The sequence below is a fragment of the Anolis carolinensis genome, chromosome 4 (assembly GCF_035594765.1).
Source record: "Anolis carolinensis isolate JA03-04 chromosome 4, rAnoCar3.1.pri, whole genome shotgun sequence".
NCBI lineage: Eukaryota > Metazoa > Chordata > Lepidosauria > Squamata > Dactyloidae > Anolis > Anolis carolinensis.
The window spans coordinates 134,997,583-135,021,630 of record NC_085844.1 but is presented as its reverse complement, the minus strand read 5'-3'; the positions used below and the strand labels follow the sequence as shown (position 1 = coordinate 135,021,630).

Below are 24,048 nucleotides of genomic sequence, written 5' to 3'. Positions count from 1 at the left end.
TAGGGTTAAATAAATAAGAAATATTTTCTGTGTAGTATATATGCAGACTTCTGCTGATAATCTTAGTAGCATTGCTTGAATTGTCACCCATAAAGCCAAGTTTAGGATTCACATATCTAGATTTCCCCACTATTTCAAATGGAATGAGACTACTCTTGCAATTCTCCATCTAAACCTCTTAGTGTCAGTGTTGGCCAGCATACATCAACATCCATGGATGTTTTCACCACAGTGTTGTACGGCTCTCAAACAGAAAACCACAAAAGCAGAGCTGCTTGCATTGAAAATAGGTTCTTCCTGGTATTTTTTTATCCTGACAATAAATTTGTTCAAAATAAACCAAAGAGGAACTATTTTATCAGAGTCAAATGGACAGAAGACCAAACAATAATGGCTGCTCACTTACAAGGCAAGTACTGCTTCTCTTACTATTGTCTTTTCATTGCCGGGCTGCCCCTGAGCAGATTCGTTATTCAATTCCTGAGGAGATGGCAAAAGGATCCATTGTAGGAAATCTTGCCAGGGATTTGGGACTCGAGACTAAAGAATTAATAAAGCATAATCTCCATGCTGTCTCTGTGAACAAAATGCAGTACTTCACTATTAATGCAAAGAATGGAAACCTCTATGTAAATGACAGGATAGATCGAGAAACAGTATGTGGAAGAATGCCTCTCTGCCTAATTAACTTTGAGGTGGTGATTGAAAATCCTTTAAATGTTGTTCATATAACTGTAGAAATTCAGGATATTAATGATAACATCCCAGGTTTTTTGAAAAGCAATATTAAGTTGGAGATACTTGAATCCACTTCACCAGGGACTAGATTTCTTCTAGGGAAAGCAGAAGATCTTGACATAGGAATGAATTCTCTCCAGAATTATCATCTTAGCCCCAATCCATATTTCACTTTGGCTGTTAAAGAGAGTCAGGATAAAAGTAAATTTGCAGATTTGGTACTGCAGAAAATGCTAGACAGAGAAAGTGAACAAGCACTACAATTAATTCTTACTGCTGTAGATGGTGGTGAACCAAGAAAAACGGGTACAGCTCAGATACTGATTAATATTACTGATGCCAATGATAACCCACCAATTTTCACTCAAGAGATTTATAAGATGAGTCTAGCAGAAAATGCTCCAGTTGGATCTTTTATACTTCAGGTTAAAGCTTCTGACAATGATGAAGGTTCCAATGCCCAAATAAAGTACTATTTCAACAACATGCCAGAGAATGCAAACAAGAAATTCAAACTATCAGAAAATAATGGAACAATTACTCTTATAAGCCCATTGGATTTTGAGGAAACTAATGAATATATTATGACAGTTGCAGCAAAAGATGGAGGTGGATTAGAAGTACATTGCAAAGTTGAGATAAAAGTTCTTGATGAGAATGACAATTATCCTGAAATAAACCTTGTTTCCTTGTTTAGCCCAGTTCTGGAAGATTCCTTACCTAGTACCTTGATTGCTCTTATCAATGTAAATGACAAAGATTCTGATGAAAATGGAAAAGTCACTTGCTATTTAGGAAAGAATCTGCCTTTCAAGATTCTGCCATCATCTAATAATTACTATAAACTGCTGACAGACAGTCTACTCAACAGAGAAAAGATTTCTGAGTATAACATTACAATCACAGCCACTGACAGAGGAACCCCTCCTCTTTCCACACAGAAAACCATCTCCCTGGAGATCTCTGATATCAATGACAATGCCCCTGCTTTCGAGAAATCTTCCTACAGCATCTTCACACCAGAAAACAATCCAGCAGGTACTGCACTTTTTACTATTAAAGCCTCTGATCCAGATGTAGGCCTAAATGCAAAAATCACATACTCCATTTTCAACAGCAACATTCAAGAGCTTCCTATCTCTTCCTATATATCAATTAACACTGAGACTGGCACCATCTATGCCCAGCGATCCTTTGACTATGAAGAATTCAGAGAGTTCCAGCTCCAGGTGAAGGCCCAAGATGGAGGATCTCCCCCTCTCAGCAGCAATGCCACAATCAGGGTGTTTATTCTGGACCGCAATGATAACACTCCTCAGATCTTGTATCCTTCACCAGAAAACAAGGGATCTACCTTGTTTGAGATGGTGCCTCGTTCTGCTGAGGAAGATTATCTAATCACTAAAGTAGTGGCAGTGGATGCTGATTCTGGACACAATGCCTGGCTCTCCTACCATCTGGTCCAAGCCACAGAGCCAAGACTCTTCTCCATTGGATCTCATACTGGGGAGATCAGGACAGCCAGGGCCTTTTTGGAGAGAGATGCTGTGAAACAGAGGCTGGCGGTTGTGGTGAAGGATAATGGGCAGCCTCCTCTCTCAGCTACCGTCATCCTGAACCTGGTGTTTGCAGAGAACTTCCAAGAGGCCATTCCAGAAATGAAAAACCAGGCAAGGGACTTGGAGACTCAAGATGATCTCCAGTTCTATCTGGTGGTGGCATTAGCTGTGATCTCCTTCTTATTCCTTTTGACAGTGATTTTGGCTATTACTATGAAAGTCCGACATTCAGGGAATCCTCAGTTTTTGCAGTGCTTTGACCCTGTTCCCTTTTCAAAGGCGGGTGCCATCTTCCCCCCTAATTTTGAAGATGGTACTTTGCCTTATTCCTATCAGCTTTGCCTCTCCTCAGAGTCGCAGAGGAATGAGTTCACCTTCCTGGCACCCAAAGTTCAGATTGCAGACAATCTTCTTTGTGGTAACAAAGCTGGAGTGCCCATCACAGGCAACAGTGAAAACAATTTAAATTCTGAGTTGAATGACCAGGTATGTTCATATTTTTACTAACCTTGCAATAGCAAATTTTCTAGTGATGCTCTTATTTTGCTATATATTTGTTTTCACACAATTTAAACATTTTAGTAATTCATCTGCAAATGTTAATCTTTTCATGTTAGATGTTCTTTCTTGGTGTTGCTTTAAATTATTGAGGCAATTATGTCTTTGGTAAACAGTCCAGAGGAAGCTAGTTTACCACAGAAATATTTTAAGAAAAACATTGTAAAATAGAAGTGATCAAATGGTCCTAAACACATGTGGCATGAGCTTCTCTCTGAGCAGAGCATCAATTTTCCCATTATGAAAAATGAGGGCCAAGTGGTCAAGATCAAAGGTGGGAAATGTATTGCCAAAAGTGGTAAATGTATTGTTCTCCAGATGTTTTTGGACTGCAGCTAGTAGCTATCAGGGCTCCTGGGAAATGCCAACACTTTGAGAAAGAGGATATCATCCCCACAGGGCTCAGAGACAGGGCTCAGAGGAGTTCATGGACTTCTAACAGGCCTAGATGGTCCACAGATAAATCCACAGACGTACAGATTTACACCTGCCATTAATTTCCACATTTTTCTCTTATATTTTATGCATTCATAGTTGATTATGTCAATGTGTAATTATGTAAAAACAACATAGCACAATTATCTAATTTCATCAGAACAAGCTGAAAGCACAAAGATCCAGTTGATCATAGATTTCATGTTTGGAATACTTTATTGGCTTATTCTTGACTAAGAACTCAACAATGCAATTTCTCCTTGCTCAACCCTCCCAAAACTTGATGGAATAGTCATTTAACTATGCTCCAATCATCATCGGAATGGCTCTCCTCCTCCCTTTGTAGCTGATGCCCAGTAAAGTAGGTAGAAGAGATAAGTTATAATCATGGTAATAATGTTAAAATTGTGACTAGGTAGAGATTGTGAATACCAAACAGTGATCTAACCACAACTGTTTAGTATTCACACTTACTACTTTGACACTGTTGCCATAATTTAGCTCCCAAACCTATTTTACTGGCCATCAGGAGGGAGAGATACTCTGCCAACAACCAGGTTTTTGTTTTTTTGGGGGGGAGGGGGGTGGATTGAACCAGAAGTTACTACAGGATTCTAGCCATCACATATATGTTTGTGTCTGCCTGTGGACAATACAGAAAAATACAGCTCTATACTTCATGAATCTTATGCCATTTTTTTCTCCACCAATATTGTTTTGTGTGTGGCGTAGAGGATTTACTCAATGTTTCAATTCCCTTGCCATACTAGATGTGCGTGTGCTTGAGATCTTGTTTTCATAGGACTTGTCTATTTAACATTCTTAAAAATTAAACCCATTGATCAAATGTGTGGAACATAGTTGCACTTGGGCATGGTGAATGGCAGAATAATATATTCATAGATGTGGAATTAATGCTGAGAACCATTTTGTCCAACCTCTATCAGGGCATGTGAGAGGCAGATATCTAAACCCTGCTTGATAACCTCCAATGAAGAAGAGCTCATTACTGTTTGTGGTAGACTGCTTCAGCAATAAAAAGCAATTGTTTTCAGAATTCCTTTTCCTAGTGTTTAGTCCACATTTCCCTTGTTAAAACCTGAATCTGATTAATCTTCCACAGGCTAAGCATATTCAGATTTCACCTTGGAATGTACACTTTCATTCTTCCATGTATATCAAAGCGATTTTAGGCTACCTCATCTATTTTTTACATTAAAGTTTTCTACATGGAGTACATTTTAAAAAAATTCTTCTATTTATATGTACTTATTTAAGTGGCATTTTTACTTTGTCGTTATAAGGTGAATAGTATTCATGGCAGCTAACAAGAAAAGATATAAGTATAGTGTAATGAAATATATAATGAAATGTAGTGAATAACATAAAAAAACAAACAACATCCATCAATATAAATTGATCACTGTAAACAAGTTAGACTAAAAAGCAAGACTATTTCTGAGTAGTAATATTTTAGAGCTAGATATTGGTAAACATTTACACTACTTAGAAGCAGCTGCTGTGAAATTCATAACGATGTTAAAGAGTTCTAGTGTGTTCAATGACAAAAAAATCCAATATCATCACCATCACTTATTGATGTGGAGTGTGGGGGTAACTTGTTCTTAGTGAAACAGAGAAAACATTAAATCAAGTTTGTATTTAAATAGCAAGAGTCTTATATTACTTAGTTGAAATCTTGAACTAGTTTATTATACATAGCTATGAAAACTAAAATAACATTTAAATAGTGTGGAAAATCTACAGTATATGAGCCATGCACGAGTTTCTTTCTAAATTATCTCTCTATGGGGCATCCTCTGTCACATACCATCCTACATGTCTATAGGTCAAACATTATCTATATAAATCAAGGGGAAAATGTAGTACTCTTGTTGTCCAGGATTAAAAATCAACACCATGTGAGCCAGTGAACTGCAGCAAAGTCCTTAAAATATGGAAACAGAATATGATGTTCCAATGATTGACATATAATCAAACCAGAAAGCCCTAGTACACAAGTTGAAATGGTGAGAGAGATGCTGATAGGCACCTGATAACCCAAGTAAAGTGACCTACACAGGAATACATACATCCCCTAAAGGTACCACATCCTGGTAGATCTTGGAAGCTTTGTAAGATCAGTCCTGGTTAGTACTTGTATAGAAGCCTGCCAATGAATCTCATGCTGCTGTAGGCTATACTTCTTGGGTTACTCTGAATCTCCTTCTCTGGAGGACTTTAAACAGAGACTGGATGGCCATCAGTTTGGAGTGCTTTGATTGTGTGCTTCTGCATGGAAGATGGGAGCTTGACTGGATGGGCCTTGGGGTCTATAAGTAAACCCTATAGAATTCATAAGTTAACTGGCAACTTGAAGGTGCGCATGCATACATACAAACAGAAGTATGTAGATACTTTTTGACTTTAAAATAATTTACAGAGCCTTATTAATGATGGATTCAGATGGGCTAAAAACAGGCATTTTAAAATGGAGTACATTAGATCTAAGGAAGTATAAAATGGAGCAAATTATAAAATATAAAACAAAACTATTTCAAATTATTTACATTTTTACAGATCAGGGAGGGATTTTGTTACTGTGTGTTATTGTTTCCAATCTGTGGAGACTCTAAGATTAACCTATAACTGGGTTTTCTTGACTAGATTTGTCCAAAAAGGGCTGCCATTTTCTTTCTCTGAGGATGAAAATGTGGGACTTCTCCAAGAACCCTGGTCTCCTGGAGAAGTAGTCCAACACACACCAACCTTTTTACCACACCTCCTACTACTGAAAATCTCACAGTGGATTTCCATTACTACTGTCAGGATCTCTATTGGGGCTCAATGCTGTTTAACACTCATAGATGGAACTCTTGGGCCAGGTTGGTGTCGTGGAGTGACCAAGTACATCGGTTGCACTGAAATATGTAGTATGATGATAAACTATTTTGGCTATGAAGAGATTTTACATATCTTTAAATCTCTTCATAGCCCACAGAATTGGTAACCGAATTACAAAGTAAGTACTTGTAATGTGATGCACATGCCAATAAAAATACTATTACATATTAACATGATCAACATTTGTAATGAGTAATCCTGTTATGCTCTGCAGCTCAGTGAAAATGTGCATTCAGTTTATGCCAGCAAAAACAAAACAAAACATTACATCCAATAGACTATTTCATGATGTTGTACCAAGGATCCTCATACTTTCAAACATGAACAGTCCTCTCAAAAGCATGCAGAAATTAGAGTGTGTTCTGTAGTTGTGTATTAGCAAATATTTTCAGTGGAAAGGTTATCGTAAAGAGTGGTGTTCCCTTTCACATAGATTTTGCTTTGGTGTAGAATCTTTCAATTTGCACTCTGTCACAATACCGTAATTTCCGGAGGAACCACCTTGGAACTACTGTCAGACTTTCCACTTGCTCTCAAAGAGGTAAGATGGTCTCGGGTTCCTTCTTCCTCTGGGTTTATACTCCTCTCCTTGTTCACCTCACCAACCATTATTTCTCAGTTGTCTTAGTGGAATATAATAATTCATGCTTCCCTTATGTTATGACATACATCTCCCAGCTCTGAGAAATGCAAAGCAACCAAGTACAGAAATAAATAGAAAAATTAAGGGAGCAATAACCTCAGCATTAAAACAACAAGCTAAATATCAAGCAATGGAGAGAGCACAATCCTGATCCATACACAGGAAATCGCAGCATTTGCAGTTGTTCCGTATGTCACTAACATTGGTGAGAGAGTGACAATAAAATGAAAAGGAGCACATCCTAAGCATTAATACTCATCATGACATCCAATGGAAACGGTATGCACCATGGAAGGGAAACATTTATTTGTCATGTTTCAAAATATTGTTCATAACTTTTGTCACACTCTCGCTTTCCCGCAACGTTGAAACTATGGCAGCTTACAATTTAAAGTAAGTACAATGCAGGTAAAAGCTTATAGAGGACAACATTTAAACATTTGGCCTTCCTTGGAAAGGAGTTCCAGAGCCAAGAAGCAGCCACAAAAAGGTTCTATCTTATGTGCACCTGTGAAGTTGGTGGGACTGAGTAAGGTCTCTTGTGAGGAGCTCAAGTTCCAGACAGATCCACATGGAGAGATAGAGCCCTATCTTGAGACATAGTGGAATACAGTGAAACTCTCTTCAATCAAAGTGGATATCAATAGATACTTGGAAAATCTCAGGATAAACAACATAGATAGCAATGCAAAATTTCTATGATCTATTCTACAATGCTTGGGATTTGATTTGCATAAAATTCTTTCCAGACACAACATGACAACATTACAGTCACATATAGCTGGTTCAAGAAATATTCTGCCACGGTAAATATTTTCGTAATTAATGTGTCACAGTACGCCTTGTCTACAATCCTGTGCACAGTTGCTATCAGTTCTTATATTGTGTTGTTAAAGGCTTTCATCACCAGAATCACTGGGTTGCTGTGTGTTTTTCAGGCTGTATGGCCATGTTCCAGTAACATTCTCTTCTGATGTTTCGCCTGCATTTTTAGATACTGGCTCTTAGGTCTTAATAGGCCTTGACATGGATAAAAATCTCTTTAAAGATATACAGCTATAATTTAACAACAGCAACAGAAGAAGCAAAAGTCAGAAGAAACAATAACTTCCGTAAATAGATATCCCACACTTGGTTATTGTTAACATATTGTATGGTCACAACTAAGCTGTTTTTCCCATTTGAAATGGATTAAGATTGCCTTGTAGTTCTCAGTTATATCCTCTGGGTGTCATACTTAAGCCAGTATGGAAAGCAGACAGAAACGGAAAGGATGAAGGAAAGGGATGGATGTTTCCTACAGAATGGCTGCTTCATCATCGCTCTGCAGACTTGAAAACTGGATCACAGAGACAAAGCATGCTTGCTAAAAAGGGGAAATAAAACTGACAAGTCTACAAAAATCAAGTGGAAAGGCAGATAACTGCTTTTTTCAAAGTTTTCCTGCATCCTGGAGAGAATTTGATTTTTTAAAAAGAAGACATTTTTCTCATAGAGGTAATTACTGCATTCTTGTGGGGATTTAATCTGATTCTTTTAAAAGGAAGACTATAGGGAAGGATGGTCCGAAGACAGGAAGAGAATGGCTCAGCAGTCACAAGGCAAGTACTGCTCCCCTTACTGCTTTCTTTGTCCTGCTGGGCTTCCCCAGAACAAATTCGTTATTCAATCCCTGAGGAGATGCCAAAGGGTTCCATTGTGGGGAATCTAGCCAAGGATTTGGGATTGAATGGCAGAGAATTAGCAAGGCGTAATCTACATGTTGCCTCTGTGAACAAAATGCAGTATTTCACTATTAGTGCAGAGAATGGAAACCTGTGTGTAAATGACAGGATTGACAGGGAAGAAATATGTGATACTGCTCCACTCTGTCTGGTTAATTTTGAGGTGGTGGTGGAAAACCCTGTAAATGTTTTTCACATCAATATTGTTATACAGGACATTAATGACAATGCACCAAATTTCCTTAGTAGCATAATCAAATTAGAAATAATTGAATCAACTCTACCAGGTACCCGATTTCTTCTTGGGAAAGCTGAAGACCCAGACATTGGGATGTACTCCATCCAGAATTATCAACTTAGCTCCAATATGTACTTCACTTTGGATGTTGAAGAGAGTCAGGATGGTAGTAAATTTGCAGATTTAGTGCTGCAAAAATCACTAGATCGAGAAATTGAAGAAAGTCTTCAGTTGATACTTACAGCCATAGATGGAGGGGAGCCAAAGAAAACAGGGACTGCACAGATATGGATTAACATCACTGATGCAAATGACAACCCCCCTGTTTTCAGTCAAGAAATCTATACAGTTAGTCTGGAAGAAAATACCTTAATTGGGTCCCTTATATTCCAGCTTGTAGCATCTGATATAGATGCCGGTCCATATGGCCAAATCAGATACCATTTCAGCAATATACCACGGAATGCAAACAAGAAATTCAAGCTGGATCCAGTCGATGGCACAATCATACTTATAGAACATTTAGATTTTGAGGAATCCAAAGAATATACAATGACAGTGGCAGCAAAAGATGGAGGTGGATCAGTGACACATTGCAAAGTTGAAATAAGGGTTCTTGATAAGAATGACAATTACCCTGAAGTAAATCTGGTTTCCTTTTTCAGTCCAGTTTCAGAAGATTCTGGAACTGATACATTAATTGCTCTGATAAACGTAAATGACAAAGATGCTGGGGATAATGGAAATGTTGCCTGTTATTTACAAGATAAATTGCCCTTCAAGATTCTACCTTCCTCTAATAATTACTACAAGCTTTTAACGGATAGCCCCCTGGATAGAGAAAGGACTGCTACATATAATATCACCATCACAGCCACTGATAAAGGAACCCCTCCTCTTTCCACATACAAAACCATTACATTGCAAATTTCTGATATCAATGACAATGCTCCTACTTTTGAGAAATCTTTCTCCAACATCTACGTACCAGAAAACAGTCCATTTGGCACTTCCATTTTTACTATTAAAGCCTCTGATCCAGATACAGGCCCAAACGCAAAAATCATGTACTCCATCCTTAGCAGCAATGTTCAAGAGCTTCCCATCTCTTCTTATATCTCCATTAACTCTGAAACGGGCACTATCTATGCCCAGCGATCCTTTGACTATGAAGAATTCAGAGAGTTCCAGCTCCAGGTGAAGGCCCAAGATGGGGGATCTCCTCCTCTCAGCAGCAATGCCACACTCAGGGTGTTTATTTTGGACCGCAATGATAACACTCCTCAAATCTTGTATCCTTCACCAGAAACCAAGGGATCCACCTTGTTTGAGATGGTGCCTCGTTCTGCTGAGGAAGATTATCTAGTCACCAAAGTGGTGGCAGTGGATGCTGATTCTGGACACAATGCCTGGCTATCCTATCATCTGGTTCAAGCCACGGAGCCAGGCCTTTTCACCATTGGATCTCATACTGGGGAGATCAGGACAGCCAGGGCCTTTTTGGAGAGAGATGCTGTGAAACAGAGGCTGGTGGTGATTGTGAAGGACAGTGGGCAGCCTCCTCTCTCAGCCACCGTCACCCTGAACCTGGTGTTTGCAGAGAATTTCCAGGAGGCCCTTCCGGAAATGAAAAACCAGGCAAGGGACTTAGAGACTCAGGATGACCTGCAGTTCTATTTGGTGCTGGCCTTAGCTGTGATCTCCTTCTTATTCCTCTTGGCAGTGATTATGGCCATTATGATGAAAGTCCGGCAGTCAGGAAATCCCCAATTCCTGCAGTGCTTTGGTCCTGTTCCCCATTCAAAGGCAGGTGCCATCTTCCCCCCTAATTTTGAAGATGGGACTTTGCCTTATTCCTACCAACTCTGCCTCTCCTCAGAGTCCCAGAGGAATGAGTTCACCTTCCTGACTCCCAGTGTTCAGATTGCAGACAATCTTCTTTGTGGTGAGAAGTTTGGCATGTCTCTCACAAGCAATGGAGAAAAGAATTTAAATTCACACATGGAGAATGTTGACAAGGTATGTATTTTTTCATGAAAGAATTCATTCCTATCACATTTTTTATTGACTTCACAATAATAACTTTTTTACAATATAAGTCTAATTTACTATCTGAGACCAGTTCTGCTATTCTACAAATTGAGTAATTATTTCACTTATGCAGCTTAAAGGACCTGATACTAAGCAAAACTCTCCTCATAACTCAGTAAAATCTTTAGGGCAATGATGATATATTCAAGTGTTGGAGTTCATTTCTGGCACTGGACTAGTTCAAGATCAGAGAAACCGCAGGCTATGAAAAATGGAGCCATAGGCAAAAAATACTAAGGGAATCATATTTCTGGATGTGGTTATGATTATATACTATTTTAAACAAGTAAGAGCTGATATGATTCTGATTCTCATTCAAGGCCTATGGCCAATATTTATCAATGTAGGCCAATATTTATGACAAGAAATTTATGACCTTGTGACAAGAAAAGCTGTTGCATTCCTATTAATGTAACTCCATCCTGAACTATGTGGATCTACTGAGTGTACCTTGAAAATATGGATATGAAAGAAGAAAATAGATTTCCAAACAAGGAGCTTAGTTAGGGATTCTTGGGTATTAATGCACTCATACTCCCCACAAGCCTATATGTCAACTATGCTAACAAAGAGTACATGATGAAAAGTTAAGAGAACATTCTTATGTTGATTTTTGCTGAAACAAAAATGGTTTTAAATTATGTTTCAGAGAGAAAGAAAAAAGGGCCTTCTCTCATAATAAATTCTAGATTCTCTTTAAAATACTATTCAGTTTGATCATGATGCTCCTAAAACTCATGATGCCTTCAGTCCCCTTTAAGGTGAGAAGGGCAGGATGCAAGGATAGGAAATAAATAAATGGGAAAACAAACAGAAAAAGGATGTGGGTGTAGTATTCTACATGTGTGAATTTCTGATTATGTGAAGTTGCTTTTTACTAAGTAAAGCCATCAGTTCATCCTGCTTATTATTGTGCTGGTATTGGCAGCAGTTCTTATCCATCTTCAACAGATATTTTTCCTGGCATGTTATTTTAAAAAGCCTTTTGCTTGAAGTGACTGAACCTAGGATTGTCTAAGGATGGATTTTCCATTGTGTTATGATTCCATACATTACACATATTTGAATTAATATTAGATATTTGCAAACAAAGCATACAGAAACATTCATATGTCAAGGAAAATTAGCTTATTTCTCTATCAAACATTGAGATTTGGCATTTATTTTCAAGCAGAATGGCTAAAATGACATATTGGAGCTTTCCATGACTAATAGTTGGATGATGCTGTGGGATCCAAGCATTAGCCAAAATGATAGTAGAAATCTAAATATTTCCTCCATGTAGTGTCTGAACTGGCTATGAATTTTGAAGATTATATGAAACCGACAATATAATTTATAGACATTTCTCATTCTAGGGTTTTTGAAATCAGAAAGTTGTTCTATGTATACAACAGCCCAATACTTATAGAGAGTTGAATAAAGATGTTTTCTTCAGAAGAAAATTATGAGTGCCAATTTTTTTAACCAATGAATTTCTTTATGAACAGTCCTCATAAAGCTAATGGTGATAATAGTGATATACATCAATATAAAAGATCAAAAATGAAATATTAATTGTAACTTTCAACAGGTAATTATGTAAAACAAACAACAGTATACTTAAGTATGTTAATCAGAGTATATGTGCTATATGTTCCACTGTAAGATAATTAAATACTTATCTTACAGAGTGCCCAAGAAGACATATGTATTATATCACAAATCATGATTTTGAACCTGATTGCTAGTCCTTACTTAGTAATGAGTAGATATACTGAATAATTGACATTTACTTATGTGTAGATTCATCCATCAAGATGTCACTTGGATTTAGCCTACTTGGGACTAATCAGTGGGATCAAGGTCATCGTTTTCAAGCTCATCAGGAATGGGCAACTACAGTAGTTTTGGTTGACAGTGTTCTTTCCTGAGAATGCTAAAATGTCAAAACCCAAAACAAAGTAGTAGTGAAAAGACTGCTTGTGGTTTAGAAATATGAGTATTGCTTAATGTTAAACCATTCGAGTGGTCCAATAATTCATCTATATTCAAGGTGAATTATTCCTGAAGGCTTCTGGGAAGTCTGGAGGAATCAAGTGTTACAAATCAAGTGGGGTCAAATGCAGTGCCAGATGCTGTATCTGCCAACATAAATGGTGAACAGAGTCATTTTGTCTCAATAAAAAGGTTTTGCTTCCTATTTCCTTCTCATGCCCATTTGGTTGTTGGTATTGATCAAACCTTGTTACTGGGAATTATAATGCTGATATTCTGATGTTAAATTATTACATGATGACACAGAAAAATGCAAAAAAAATTCCTCTTTTTTCTATATTGAAAAAGTTACATATACTATTCTCACAACACATAAGTAGTAGCCTGTCCCCATTTAATTCAGGTTAATTTTTAGAAAAAGGCAACACTTGCACTTCTCCATCTCAGACTCAGTGTGTCACTGTTGGCTAAGAGAGTTCAGATGGAGGAGCTGAAAATTCACATTTCAATGCTGCAGTGTGATTCCAACCTGATCAAGGAAACAGCAGGACATAGGGACGAATATAACAGACAGAGCCAGATTATTTCATTGGATCAAAACTTCAGAAGATATTCAACATATTACATTAATGAATATTTCCCCATACTGATGGAATTTTAAAACACCCGAATTTGCTCAGTTACTGACATCAGGAATAAAGCACCATTTGCAGCAAGCAGGATGGATGACAGGAACAAAGATAACAGCAGATCTGTAAAAAGGCAAGTACCTCTCATCTTATTGTTGTCTTTGTTCTGCAAAACTGCCTCGGAAAACATTCAGTATTCAGTCCCTGAAGAATTGGGGAAAGGTTCAATTGTGGGCAACCTTTTTAAGGATCTGAGGTTGAATACTGGAGAAAGAGCAAAGAGCAATCTGCATATCCTTTCTCTAGGTGAAAAACAGTATTTCATTATTAGTGCAGAAAATGGGAATCTTTACATAAATGACAGAATTGATAGAGAGGAAATATGTAGGAATAGTAAATCCTGTGCTATCAGTTTTGAAGTGATGGCTGAAAATCCAATGACTATCTTTCATATAAGTGTGGATATCCAGGATATAAATGACAATGCGCCACATTTTATGCATAGTGATATCAAGCTAGAGATCAATGAATTAACTTCTCCAGGAACAACTTTTAACTTAGAGCAAGCAGAGGATCCTGACACTGGGGTGAATGCTCTTCAGGATTACTACTTGAGCAATAATAAATATTTTGCTTTGGACATCAGAGAAAAAGAAAATGGAAAGAAATGTGCAGAATTAGTACTAGAAAAACAGCTGGATCGTGAGAGTGAAAGCAGTTTTCATTTAATCCTCACAGCTCTTGATGGAGGACAGCCTCCAAAAACTGGAACAGCCAAAATATTAATTACTGTTACTGATGGCAATGACAACCCACCAGTCTTCATTCAAAAGATGTATATGGTGACGCTGAGGGAGAATGTACCAAGTGGGTCTCTAGTGGTACAAGTCAAAGCAACAGACAGAGATGCAGGTTCTTATGGACAGATCAACTATGGCTTTAGAAACATCCCTGAACATGCTCATCAGAAATTCAATTTGGATTCTCAGGATGGGAAAATTACAGTTAAGGAGGCTCTGGATTTTGAGGAAATGGAAAGATATGAAATGACAGTAGAAGCAAGAGATGGTGGTGGATTAGCAGCTCAATGCAATGTTGAAGTCAAACTACTAGATGAAAATGACAATGCCCCAGAAATGATTCTTGCCTCCTTGTCCAGCCCAATACCTGAAGATTCAGAAGTAGGCACTCTAGTAGCGTTCATCAACATTAAAGATAGAGATTCTGGGGAAAATGGGGAAATTACTTGCAGCTTAAGAGACGTTTTGCCATTCAAAGTACTGTTTACATCCAATAATCTCTATAAGCTTCTTACAGATGGCCTATTGGACAGGGAAAGCACTCCAGAGTACAATATCACAATCACAGCAACAGACAAAGGTACACCCCCTCTTTCAATGGAGAAGACCATATTCCTAAAGATTTCAGATATCAATGACAATTCTCCCATCTTTCAAAAATCCTCTTACACTGTCTTTGTGCCAGAGAACAATCCTTCGGGCTCCTCCATTTTTCGGGTCCATGCTTCTGACACAGATCTAGAACGCAATGCCCAAATCACATATTCCCTCCTCAGAAGCAACATTCAGGAGCTGCCTCTCTTGTCTTCCCTCTCTATCAACTCTGAAAGTGGCATCATCTATGCTCAGCGCTCCTTTGACTACGAACAGTGCCAGGATTTTCAGGTGGAAGTGCGAGCCCAAGATGGAGGCATTCCATCCCTCAGCAGCACTGCCACTGTGAAAGTCTTCATCCTAGACCAGAATGACAAGAGCCCTCAAATTCTTTACCCTTCTCAGGGACTGGAGGGTTCGGCATTATTTGAGATGGTGCCTCGTTCAGCTGAGGAGGGTTATCTGGTGACCAAAGTAGTGGCAGTAGACGCAGACTCCGGACACAATGCTTGGCTTTCCTACCATCTGGTCCAGGCCACTGAGCCAGGGCTCTTCACAATTGGGGCTCATAATGGTGAGATCAGGACATCACGGACATTTTTGGAAAGAGATGCTGTGAAGCAGAGACTGGTGATCTTAGTGAAGGATAATGGCCAGCCTCCACTATCCAGCACTGTGAGTCTTAACCTGGTGTTTGCCGAAACCTTCCAAGAGGCCCTTCCAGAAATTAACAGCCCATCCAGAGACCCAGAGTATCAGTCTGACCTCCAGTTCTATTTGGTTCTTGCTTTGGCTTTGATTTCCTTCTTATTCCTCCTGACAGTGATTCTAGCCATTCTGACAAAGCTTCGAAGATCAGGAACCCCCAAATTCTTGGAGTGTTTTGGTCCAGTTCCTCATTCAAATAATGCTGTCATATTTCCACCAAACTATGAGGAAGGGACTTTGCCTTACTCCTATCAACTCTGCTTATCCTCTGAGTCCAGAATACAGGAATTTACCTTTCCAGCTCCCAGTGTTCAAACTGCAGAGAACATTTCCTATAATCAGAAGCCTGACATGCTTCTGACTGATGGTCAAGGAAATTTGCTAAATACTGAGACAGATAAAACTAATACGGTGAGTTTTACTTTTGTTTTTAGAATATTATTTATTTTCCATTATTACTGCTGCTGTTGTCAGCAGTACTCAATATTACTGTTGACAATTTTTGTTCCTTCATTCTTCATATGAAACTCAGTATTATAATTGTAATATATGATAGGTTGGATCCAGAATGAAGACACATAGATAACATGTGTCCCCCTCTGGCATATGTCTTTCCTTTGGACAGAACACTTTATGGCTATTCTTGAATAATCAATATGTCAACTCATAAGGGGAAGGAAATAGGACTACACTCTCAGATTAAGTGATCCTCCCATCCTTTGCCCTCAGAACTAATCAGTTCAACTGCCACTCCTCTTCCTCACCTCCCGTAGGTAGTAAACAGCAGCAACAGATGTCCTTCCTGAGGCATAAAATCTGCAAGAATTAGATTTTGAACATTTTGGCAATTACAGCATAGCACACCACTCAAACAAACAAAAAGACAACTGTTCTCATATCATCCATAGTCGGAGCAGAGAGAAGAACTGATGGTCACTAATAAGCTTCCAGCCATTGATCCATGCAATGCAGATCCTAGTTACAATGCTGTAAACAATGAAACATTCCACAAAATTAATAAAGTCATCTGTATGACAAAAGGGCAAGTAATAGATAAAGCAGAACAAATTTAACATGCTGCATAAAAGATAAAAGTGTTGCTTTCTTCCTGTGCAAGGTATTTATAGTTTGAGTTCTGCAACAGAGGGCACTTGAAAATGAACTCTTCTCCCTGCTTCCACTATGATCTAGAAAGGTATGGTGGTAAAGCTAGGAAGACCTCTGCAATGTTTAGGTCCCAAACATTTAGAGTTTACATTTTCAGGATCTGCAGCTTGAATTAAGCTTGGAACCACTTTGTCCAGACTGAGATTTTTAGGGACTCTTCATAAGTCCCTTTTGGGCTATGCTGTTTTGCCAACAGTCGCCGGCAAAAGGGAAGGCCTGTGGGGTGGCTCGTGGTGCCCCTTGCGCCCTCCCTCCTTCCCCCATCATATGGTGGGGACAGGACAGGGCACTTTATTTATTTATCTATTTATTTATTTAATTTACATACCTCTCTTCTCCCCCAGAGAGACCCTGTCCCCATCAAATGGGAGAAAGGGTGGCAACATACAGCAATGCACATTGCCCCACCACCCTTTACTCCATCATATGGGGAAAAGGGGAGGAAAGTCCAGGTAGTTCCATCAGAGCTACCCAAAACACACTTTCCTCCCACTAGTGTTGGGAGGAAGCACCTTTTGGTGCTTCCCCTCCACTTTGGAAAGAATGTGGGTGGGGCCTGCAGTACGTCATGTAATGGTGCATGGCAGGCCCCATCCAGGTCGCAATTAAAAGAGAAAAATGGGGCTAAAATGCCCCATGTCGAAAGGTCCTAATTCTTAAACATGAAAACCATCTTCCCACATCACCATGCTGTCCTTGCTATTCAGTCGAGATTTGTTGTACCTCATCCAGCCTATTTTCATCTCAGGATACCGAATGAGCACCTGCATCAATTTATTTGACTCATATGGCATGGAGCAGCAAATTTCACTGGAAATACTTTGATGACCTCCCCTAGTATATGTGTGCATATTAGGCAGGGGATATCAGCACTTTTCAATGGACCAGATACCAGTGTGGAGAGTGCAGGGACAAGGGGGTGGCATTCGCCTCTTAGTGTTGACCTGCAGCTCTGAGTTGCACATATATTGTCTGAGTTTCACATAGATGCACATATCTTGTCTGAATTTCAGCTAGCCAGTGATACACTCTTTCACAATACTCAATTTCATTCACCTCCTGCTCTGAGTATTTTTATTCAGAACAGCCATGTAGCCACTCAGTATACACATAATTCAATGGCCTGTTTTTATTTATTTCCTCCCTACCCTGCTTTTTGTTCACTTGCATTTGCATATGTACTGCTTCCAAGGCTGGATATTCTTGTGCATGTTGAAGGTGCTGTTTTGTCTACCTATGTACTGGTATTCAGAGAGTCCAGAGGTTTGTTAATATTAAGGATTCCACTATAAACAGAATATGGTTTTTCTGGACAATGGTATCTATTATAGAATTCAAAAAATGATTGTCTACAGAGGTGTGGGGGAGATCTATATGTATCATAGAAGTGAAAATATGCTTATATATATGTATGTCGATGGGTGTGTATGTATCTATGTTTGTGGGCAATTTCTGAGATGATTCCCACTTCCTGAGAATCCTGGGACTACCACGATGATGGATCTGGAACTAACTTGGCACACAGACCCCTCATGACCAACTGAAAATACTGGAGGGGTTTGGGTGGATTGACCCTGGATTTTCAGAGTTATAATTAACCCCACATACAGAGAACTCAGTGACTCCCAACAACAATGTATCAAACTTGGCATACATATCCAACATGGCTAACTTTAAGTACTGGCAGGGTGCAGTGGGAATTGCCCTTAGATGCTGGAAGTTATATTTCACCCCCATCCAAAGAGCATTGTGCACCCAACCAACAATGGATCTCAGCCAAACCTGCCACACGTGCTCAACATGACAAATTTTAAATGCTGGTGGTGTTTGGAGGGAATTGATCTTGAAAGTTGGAAGTTGCAGTTCACTCACAATCAGAGAACCGACGATGGATATCAGCCAAACTTGGTATACATACTGAACATGATGAGCTTAAAATTCTAGTAAGGGAGGGGATTGACCTTGGAAGTTGGGAGTTATAGTTCACCCACATTCAGAGAACACTCTGAACCCAACCAACAATGGATTTTAACCAAACTTGGTACACATACCCAACATGACCGACTTGTACTTAAGATAGTAGTATTATAAAATCCAGACCACTAGATAAATGATGTTTGTACTGTTTTGCAACTGAGAAAATGAAAGAGAGCAGAGACTCCTGCCCTATGGTTTAATTTCAGCACCATCCAAGACCCTCCCTAGAATCAATACTTAAAGCGTGATTCAAGGAACACAGCAAAATATCAAAATAATATTAAGTCATTCAAGAAGGATATACACAACTTGCGACCTAGTCACAAGGCCATCAGAATCGCCATGAGGGGAAGTGTTGATTGCTTGGCTTCCCTCCATGGCTTCCTATGGCAACACAGGAAGCTTCCCATGTCACTGCAGTGGCAGCATGCACTGACTCCATCCTATATCACCCACAAACCCTGCCGGCGTCATTTTATGGGACTTGGCGGGCTCTGTGGATGATGTAGAGTGGAGCTGGCATATGCCTCCAAAAAGTGTCCTTTGTGATTAGGTATTTGGAATGTGCTGAGAAGAGTGATTGTCTGGAAACCAGACCCTTTGAGGAATGGCTTGACAGAAAGATTTTTTATCCTAGTTGATTAACAGGTGTTATCACAAAATGAGGAACAATCATGCACAGGAATGTTTTCCTGAAGGGATAACTGAACTGGGATTGTCTTGGATCATAGTACATGCCTTAGCAACGATATGAAATAATTGATTGTATTAGTCAGAGACTTCATGGTTCAAATGGGGCACTATGTTTGACGCACTCGCGATATGCATAAAGAGACATCTAAACATAGAGGCTTACCCAGATCCAAGAATTTTAATTAGATACAGTTCTGGAACATCAGGAAAAACCTTATACATATATGTCTGTGTGTAAGGGGCTTCCTCAGACATCTACAGTGATGCATGAACAGCAGAGGTAGTGTCTGGAAGAGCCATGTGATGTTATGTGTTTTCTGAGAGCATGACTTTGTTGCCCTTTTCAATATGCTTTATATCTTTCCAGAAGTAATATCTGAAGAGGATTCATAGCTCCTCCCCTTCCCATTCTATAGCAAAATTAAGAAAGTTGCATATGCCACTACAGGACGTTATTATACCAGGCGAATGTTTTGCAGCAATTACATTGGTGACACAAACGAGAACATACTGGTTTGGAAACAATCATTATCACACTTGCTAGTGATACGATTATGGGAAGAAAAACTGGGCCCAATGAACACAAAAATAGGCGGGGGGGGGGGTCTGCATGGCCCCCTCCTCTGGAAAGAAAGAATGTCTATTCTAGACACCATTTTACAAAAAAAATTAAGGAAGCAACCAGGGAGGAAGGGGTGGAGTAAGGGACAACTTCCTCAGGTGAGGAGTGGGGTGTCAGGTTCAAAGCGAGGGGTGCTGGATTAAGGTGAAGGGTGTTTTAGCAGGGGCATTAAACCCGAAGTAATCCTTCTAAGCTTCCCTCTTCCTTACTCGGGCCTCAGTCTTCTGCACCTCAGGGAGACAGAGAGGAAGATGGAATTCAAACTGAATGTGTTTTCTACCCTTATCATCAAAAGCTTCAGCTTTTAACCCACATGGCCATGAAAGCATCTATAGCAGCCCTCTTCAGCTTGCAGCCCTTCAGATATTTTGGACTTCAGCTCCCAGAATTTCTGGTCATTGGACAAACTGGCTAGGGCTTCCGGGAATTGAAGGCCCAAACATCTGGAGAGCCACAAGTTCGACACTTCTGCCTTAGTTACTGATATTCTAAGAAAGCGATTGTATCATCATGAATGAGACAACTTCCTAATTTAGCCTCACTCCCAGAGTAGACTGTTATTTCAGTTTCTGGATGCAGGTACTTGATTGCCATATTATTCTGCAAAGCATATAGTGCCTCTGGAGCAGAGCTTTCCAAACTATGTGTTGCAACACATTAATGTGTTGGTTGCAGTGTGTAGGTGTGTCACACTGAAAGGTGTCACAAATATAACAAGAAATCTCCAAGTCTGTGTGAAATGAGTTGTAAATCATATATTTTAGATATATAAATGAAAGATTCTCATGAGATACGTTGTGTCCCCATACATTTTGTTATGTATGTGTCTGTATCTCTTAAAAGGGGTTAGTTTACCCTTTGGTTTGCTAGTAAAACTGAGTTGTTGTATCACAAAATGATGCACTTCTAATATGTATGTCATCAACATGAAATGTTTGGAAAGCGCTGCTCTGGGCATTTATAAATTAAATGGCCACTCCTGGCTTTTGATAACATTTTCCACTGTTTAAATTATCAGATTTATAAAAGGGACAATAGGCAGGAGCCTGCTAAAAGTTGTCCATTTGGTTTATTGGACATATCTTCAAAGCTATATACTCACCATCTGTTGTCAAAACTTAGTAACTATGCAGAATTGATAAAACTCTTTAATTCTAAAGGAGGTTTCTGTAATAATTGCAGTATAACTGATCACTGCTTTTCTTTGAAGACCATACTTGAGAAAGGTGTTCACAGTGGAAAACAACTATATGTTGAATTTTTCAATTTATTTTCATCCTTTGATTGTGTTGACATGAAGGGATAATGGAAAAGTTAGAAGTTGATAGATGGCTCTTTAGATAACTGACTGAATTTCACTCCAGTGTAACTGTTAGGATAACGGTGAATCCACAAGAGTCTTTTTCTATTCCTTTTTTTAAACTCTCAAGTAAGGTTTACAGTTGATTCCTTTTTTATTTAATTTCTATCTTAACTATGCTCTTCTGATTTTGGACCTCTTCATTTTCCCACATATCCTTAAATAGTTGTAAATATTTCATATGCTGATGACATGGTACTTATGTCCTATGCTGGCATCAAGTTTAGAAGGATGATGGGGAAACTGTCTGACTTCTGTGAAAAGGAAAAAGCTAAGAATGAACTGTGACAAAATTAACTTTATATGTTTTGAGAGAAGCAGGAGTAACCATACATGGTTAGTTAATAGACAGCAAATAGAACAATGCATCTCTTTCAAATTTCATGGCATTCTATTTCAGGAATTGCTGGCTAGAAAGTACATCTTACAGCAGTCTTAACAAGCACATGATAATAAGTGGAAACAACAGTGGCATTTTTCATTTCTAATAGCCTCTGGTTTTAAAATAGTTCAGGGCAAAGTTGTTTCACAACTTTGAAATGTGTGAATTGAATGAGAAAGTGCTTTACAGGCAGTCCAAAACAATCTTACCAGTCCCTGCAGAATCCATTTAGAAGTTTTAATTGGCAAATATGTCCTCTTCATATCTTGAGGGCAGATTTAATAAGATCCTTGTGGTACAGTGATTTTGTCCCTGTGGACTGGTTCAAGTGAAAGATATTAAACATTGTCCTTTTTATAGCAACATAAGGGGGAGATTTCTGAGCCACATTTTAATAGATTCTCAGGGTCTGAAGATGAGTATTTACTGGCAGATGCACTTATCAAATTCAATAATTCGATAATGAGTTGTATTGAAAATATCTTTGACCAAATTATAGCAGGCATTTTAGATTTTATATGATTTGTTTGTTTTAAATTATGTGTAGTAAATCGTCATCTAGGTTTTTAAAAAACTTAAAATTGGTATTTTCCTGTTGTAATTATTATGTATTTCTAATGTTTTATGTTATGACTTGGATTTCTTATTGTTGTGTGCCCTTAAGTAATTTCTGATTTGTGGTGACCCTAAGGGAAAATCATGGAATTTTCTTGGGATTATTTGTTCATAGAGGGCTTGTTCTTGTCTTCTGGGAAAGCATGACTTACCCAATGTCACTCAGTGGGATTCCATGGCTGAGCAAGTATTTGATCCCTAGTCTCTCAGTGTCCTAGTCTAACACTCAAAGCACTAGACCATCCTGTCTCTCTGATTTAAAGTTACAATATTAAATGCACATACTTACTAGTCAAACAACATAAAAACAATTTTAGTGAAGTCTTTATCAAAACCTCCCAGTAAATCGCCGTTGCTGCAAGTAGGCTTAGGTATGTGTGATTCATAATATTTGCTTCCCTTTGTTATTGCTCCTGTTATCATCAGTTTTAAGCTTGGATCATAAGCTCTTTGCTTGGAGCCTGAGCAACAATACTAGATGAAGGAGGACTATTGAGTTAAAAAGATCTTGGGTATACTATATGAATCTATTGGTGGAGTATCGACAATTGTGTGTTATAAGTTTGAAAAGGGGTTTGGAACTATGATAGATGTGCAAATGCTTTGATAAACAGTTCAGAATAGTTTATTCTTCAAATCTCTGGATTTTTTGCTTACTTTCTATCATATACCTTGCACTTCTTTCTTAAGTCTCCAAAAATGTCTTCTCACAATCCAGTTTATCACTTCTCCTAGGACCCATTCACACTTTTCAGTATTAAGAGTACTATGATTCCTCTAAATACCATGGTTCTGTCTTATGGACTTCTGGAAAGTGCATTTGTTGCAAAAAGAAGAAAACTCAGAGTTCCATAGAATGGAATCATGACAATTAAAGTGGGATGGACATACTAAAAGTATGCAATATGAACAGGTCCGGGGTGCTGGTGTAAGATTTCAAGATGGGGGGGGGATTCACACGTTGGCGTGGTATTAGTGCTCAACAGGGTCTAATATGAATGCAATGGTGCTCCACACAGCCAGAAAGCCTCTGGAGATCTCTCTCCAGGACCTGGAACTTCATTTGCAACTCTGAAGGAGATCTCTGATCTCTTCTGTCATATCAAGGGATTCCATTTATGTAATAGCCCTTCACACATTCCAAGAAATTATGTCTGAGGCAGCTGAGAGATAAACAGCAATTAAATCTGGTTTTTCAAGTTTCCTAATACAACACTAAACAAGTGCAAATTTATGTCCATTGGTCCATTTTGGAAGTTGATAAAACAATCAAGTCTGTCAAATATCAAATATTTTATTTGGCTGATAAGGGGGGATACTGGATCGTAACTGTAGATACACAGTAGCTATTTCAAATAAAAGCAAATAACTTACATATGTATCCATATTCTGTTGTTAAAATTTTATAAAGACATGCCATACATTATTTAAAATAAGATCAATATAATAACAATGAGCCATGATGCCCAGGATTCACTAAATATAAAGAAACCTGTTTCTGTAACTTGTTTCTGTGTTGAAAAAGTTATCATTGGTAGCACTACTTACATATTATAGTGGGACCTTGTTATCCACTGGATTTCAGAACCCACTTCCCACCTCTGTGGATAGCAGAATTGGTGGGTGCTCAAGTC

General features: G+C 38.7%; 1 protein-coding gene across 20 annotated transcripts in view; it reads left to right on the top strand.

Moving 5' to 3' along the window:
* The window catches only part of LOC100562425 (protocadherin gamma-B4), a 378,208-nt gene that overhangs the window by 122,027 nt on the left and 232,133 nt on the right, over nt 1-24,048 (top strand). The window contains exon 1 of one of the 20 annotated variants that reach the window (XM_062979489.1): nt 239-2,783. The exons of 17 other annotated variants lie outside the window; for them this stretch is intronic. In XM_062979489.1, coding sequence (XP_062835559.1) covers nt 369-2,783 — 2,415 coding nt within the window. In that variant the 5' untranslated portion in view covers nt 239-368. Of the gene's footprint in view, nt 1-238; nt 2,784-8,055; nt 10,819-13,331; nt 16,010-24,048 lie in introns of those variants that run through there. 2 more of the 20 variants (XM_062979480.1, XM_062979479.1) reach the window with 2 other exon arrangements.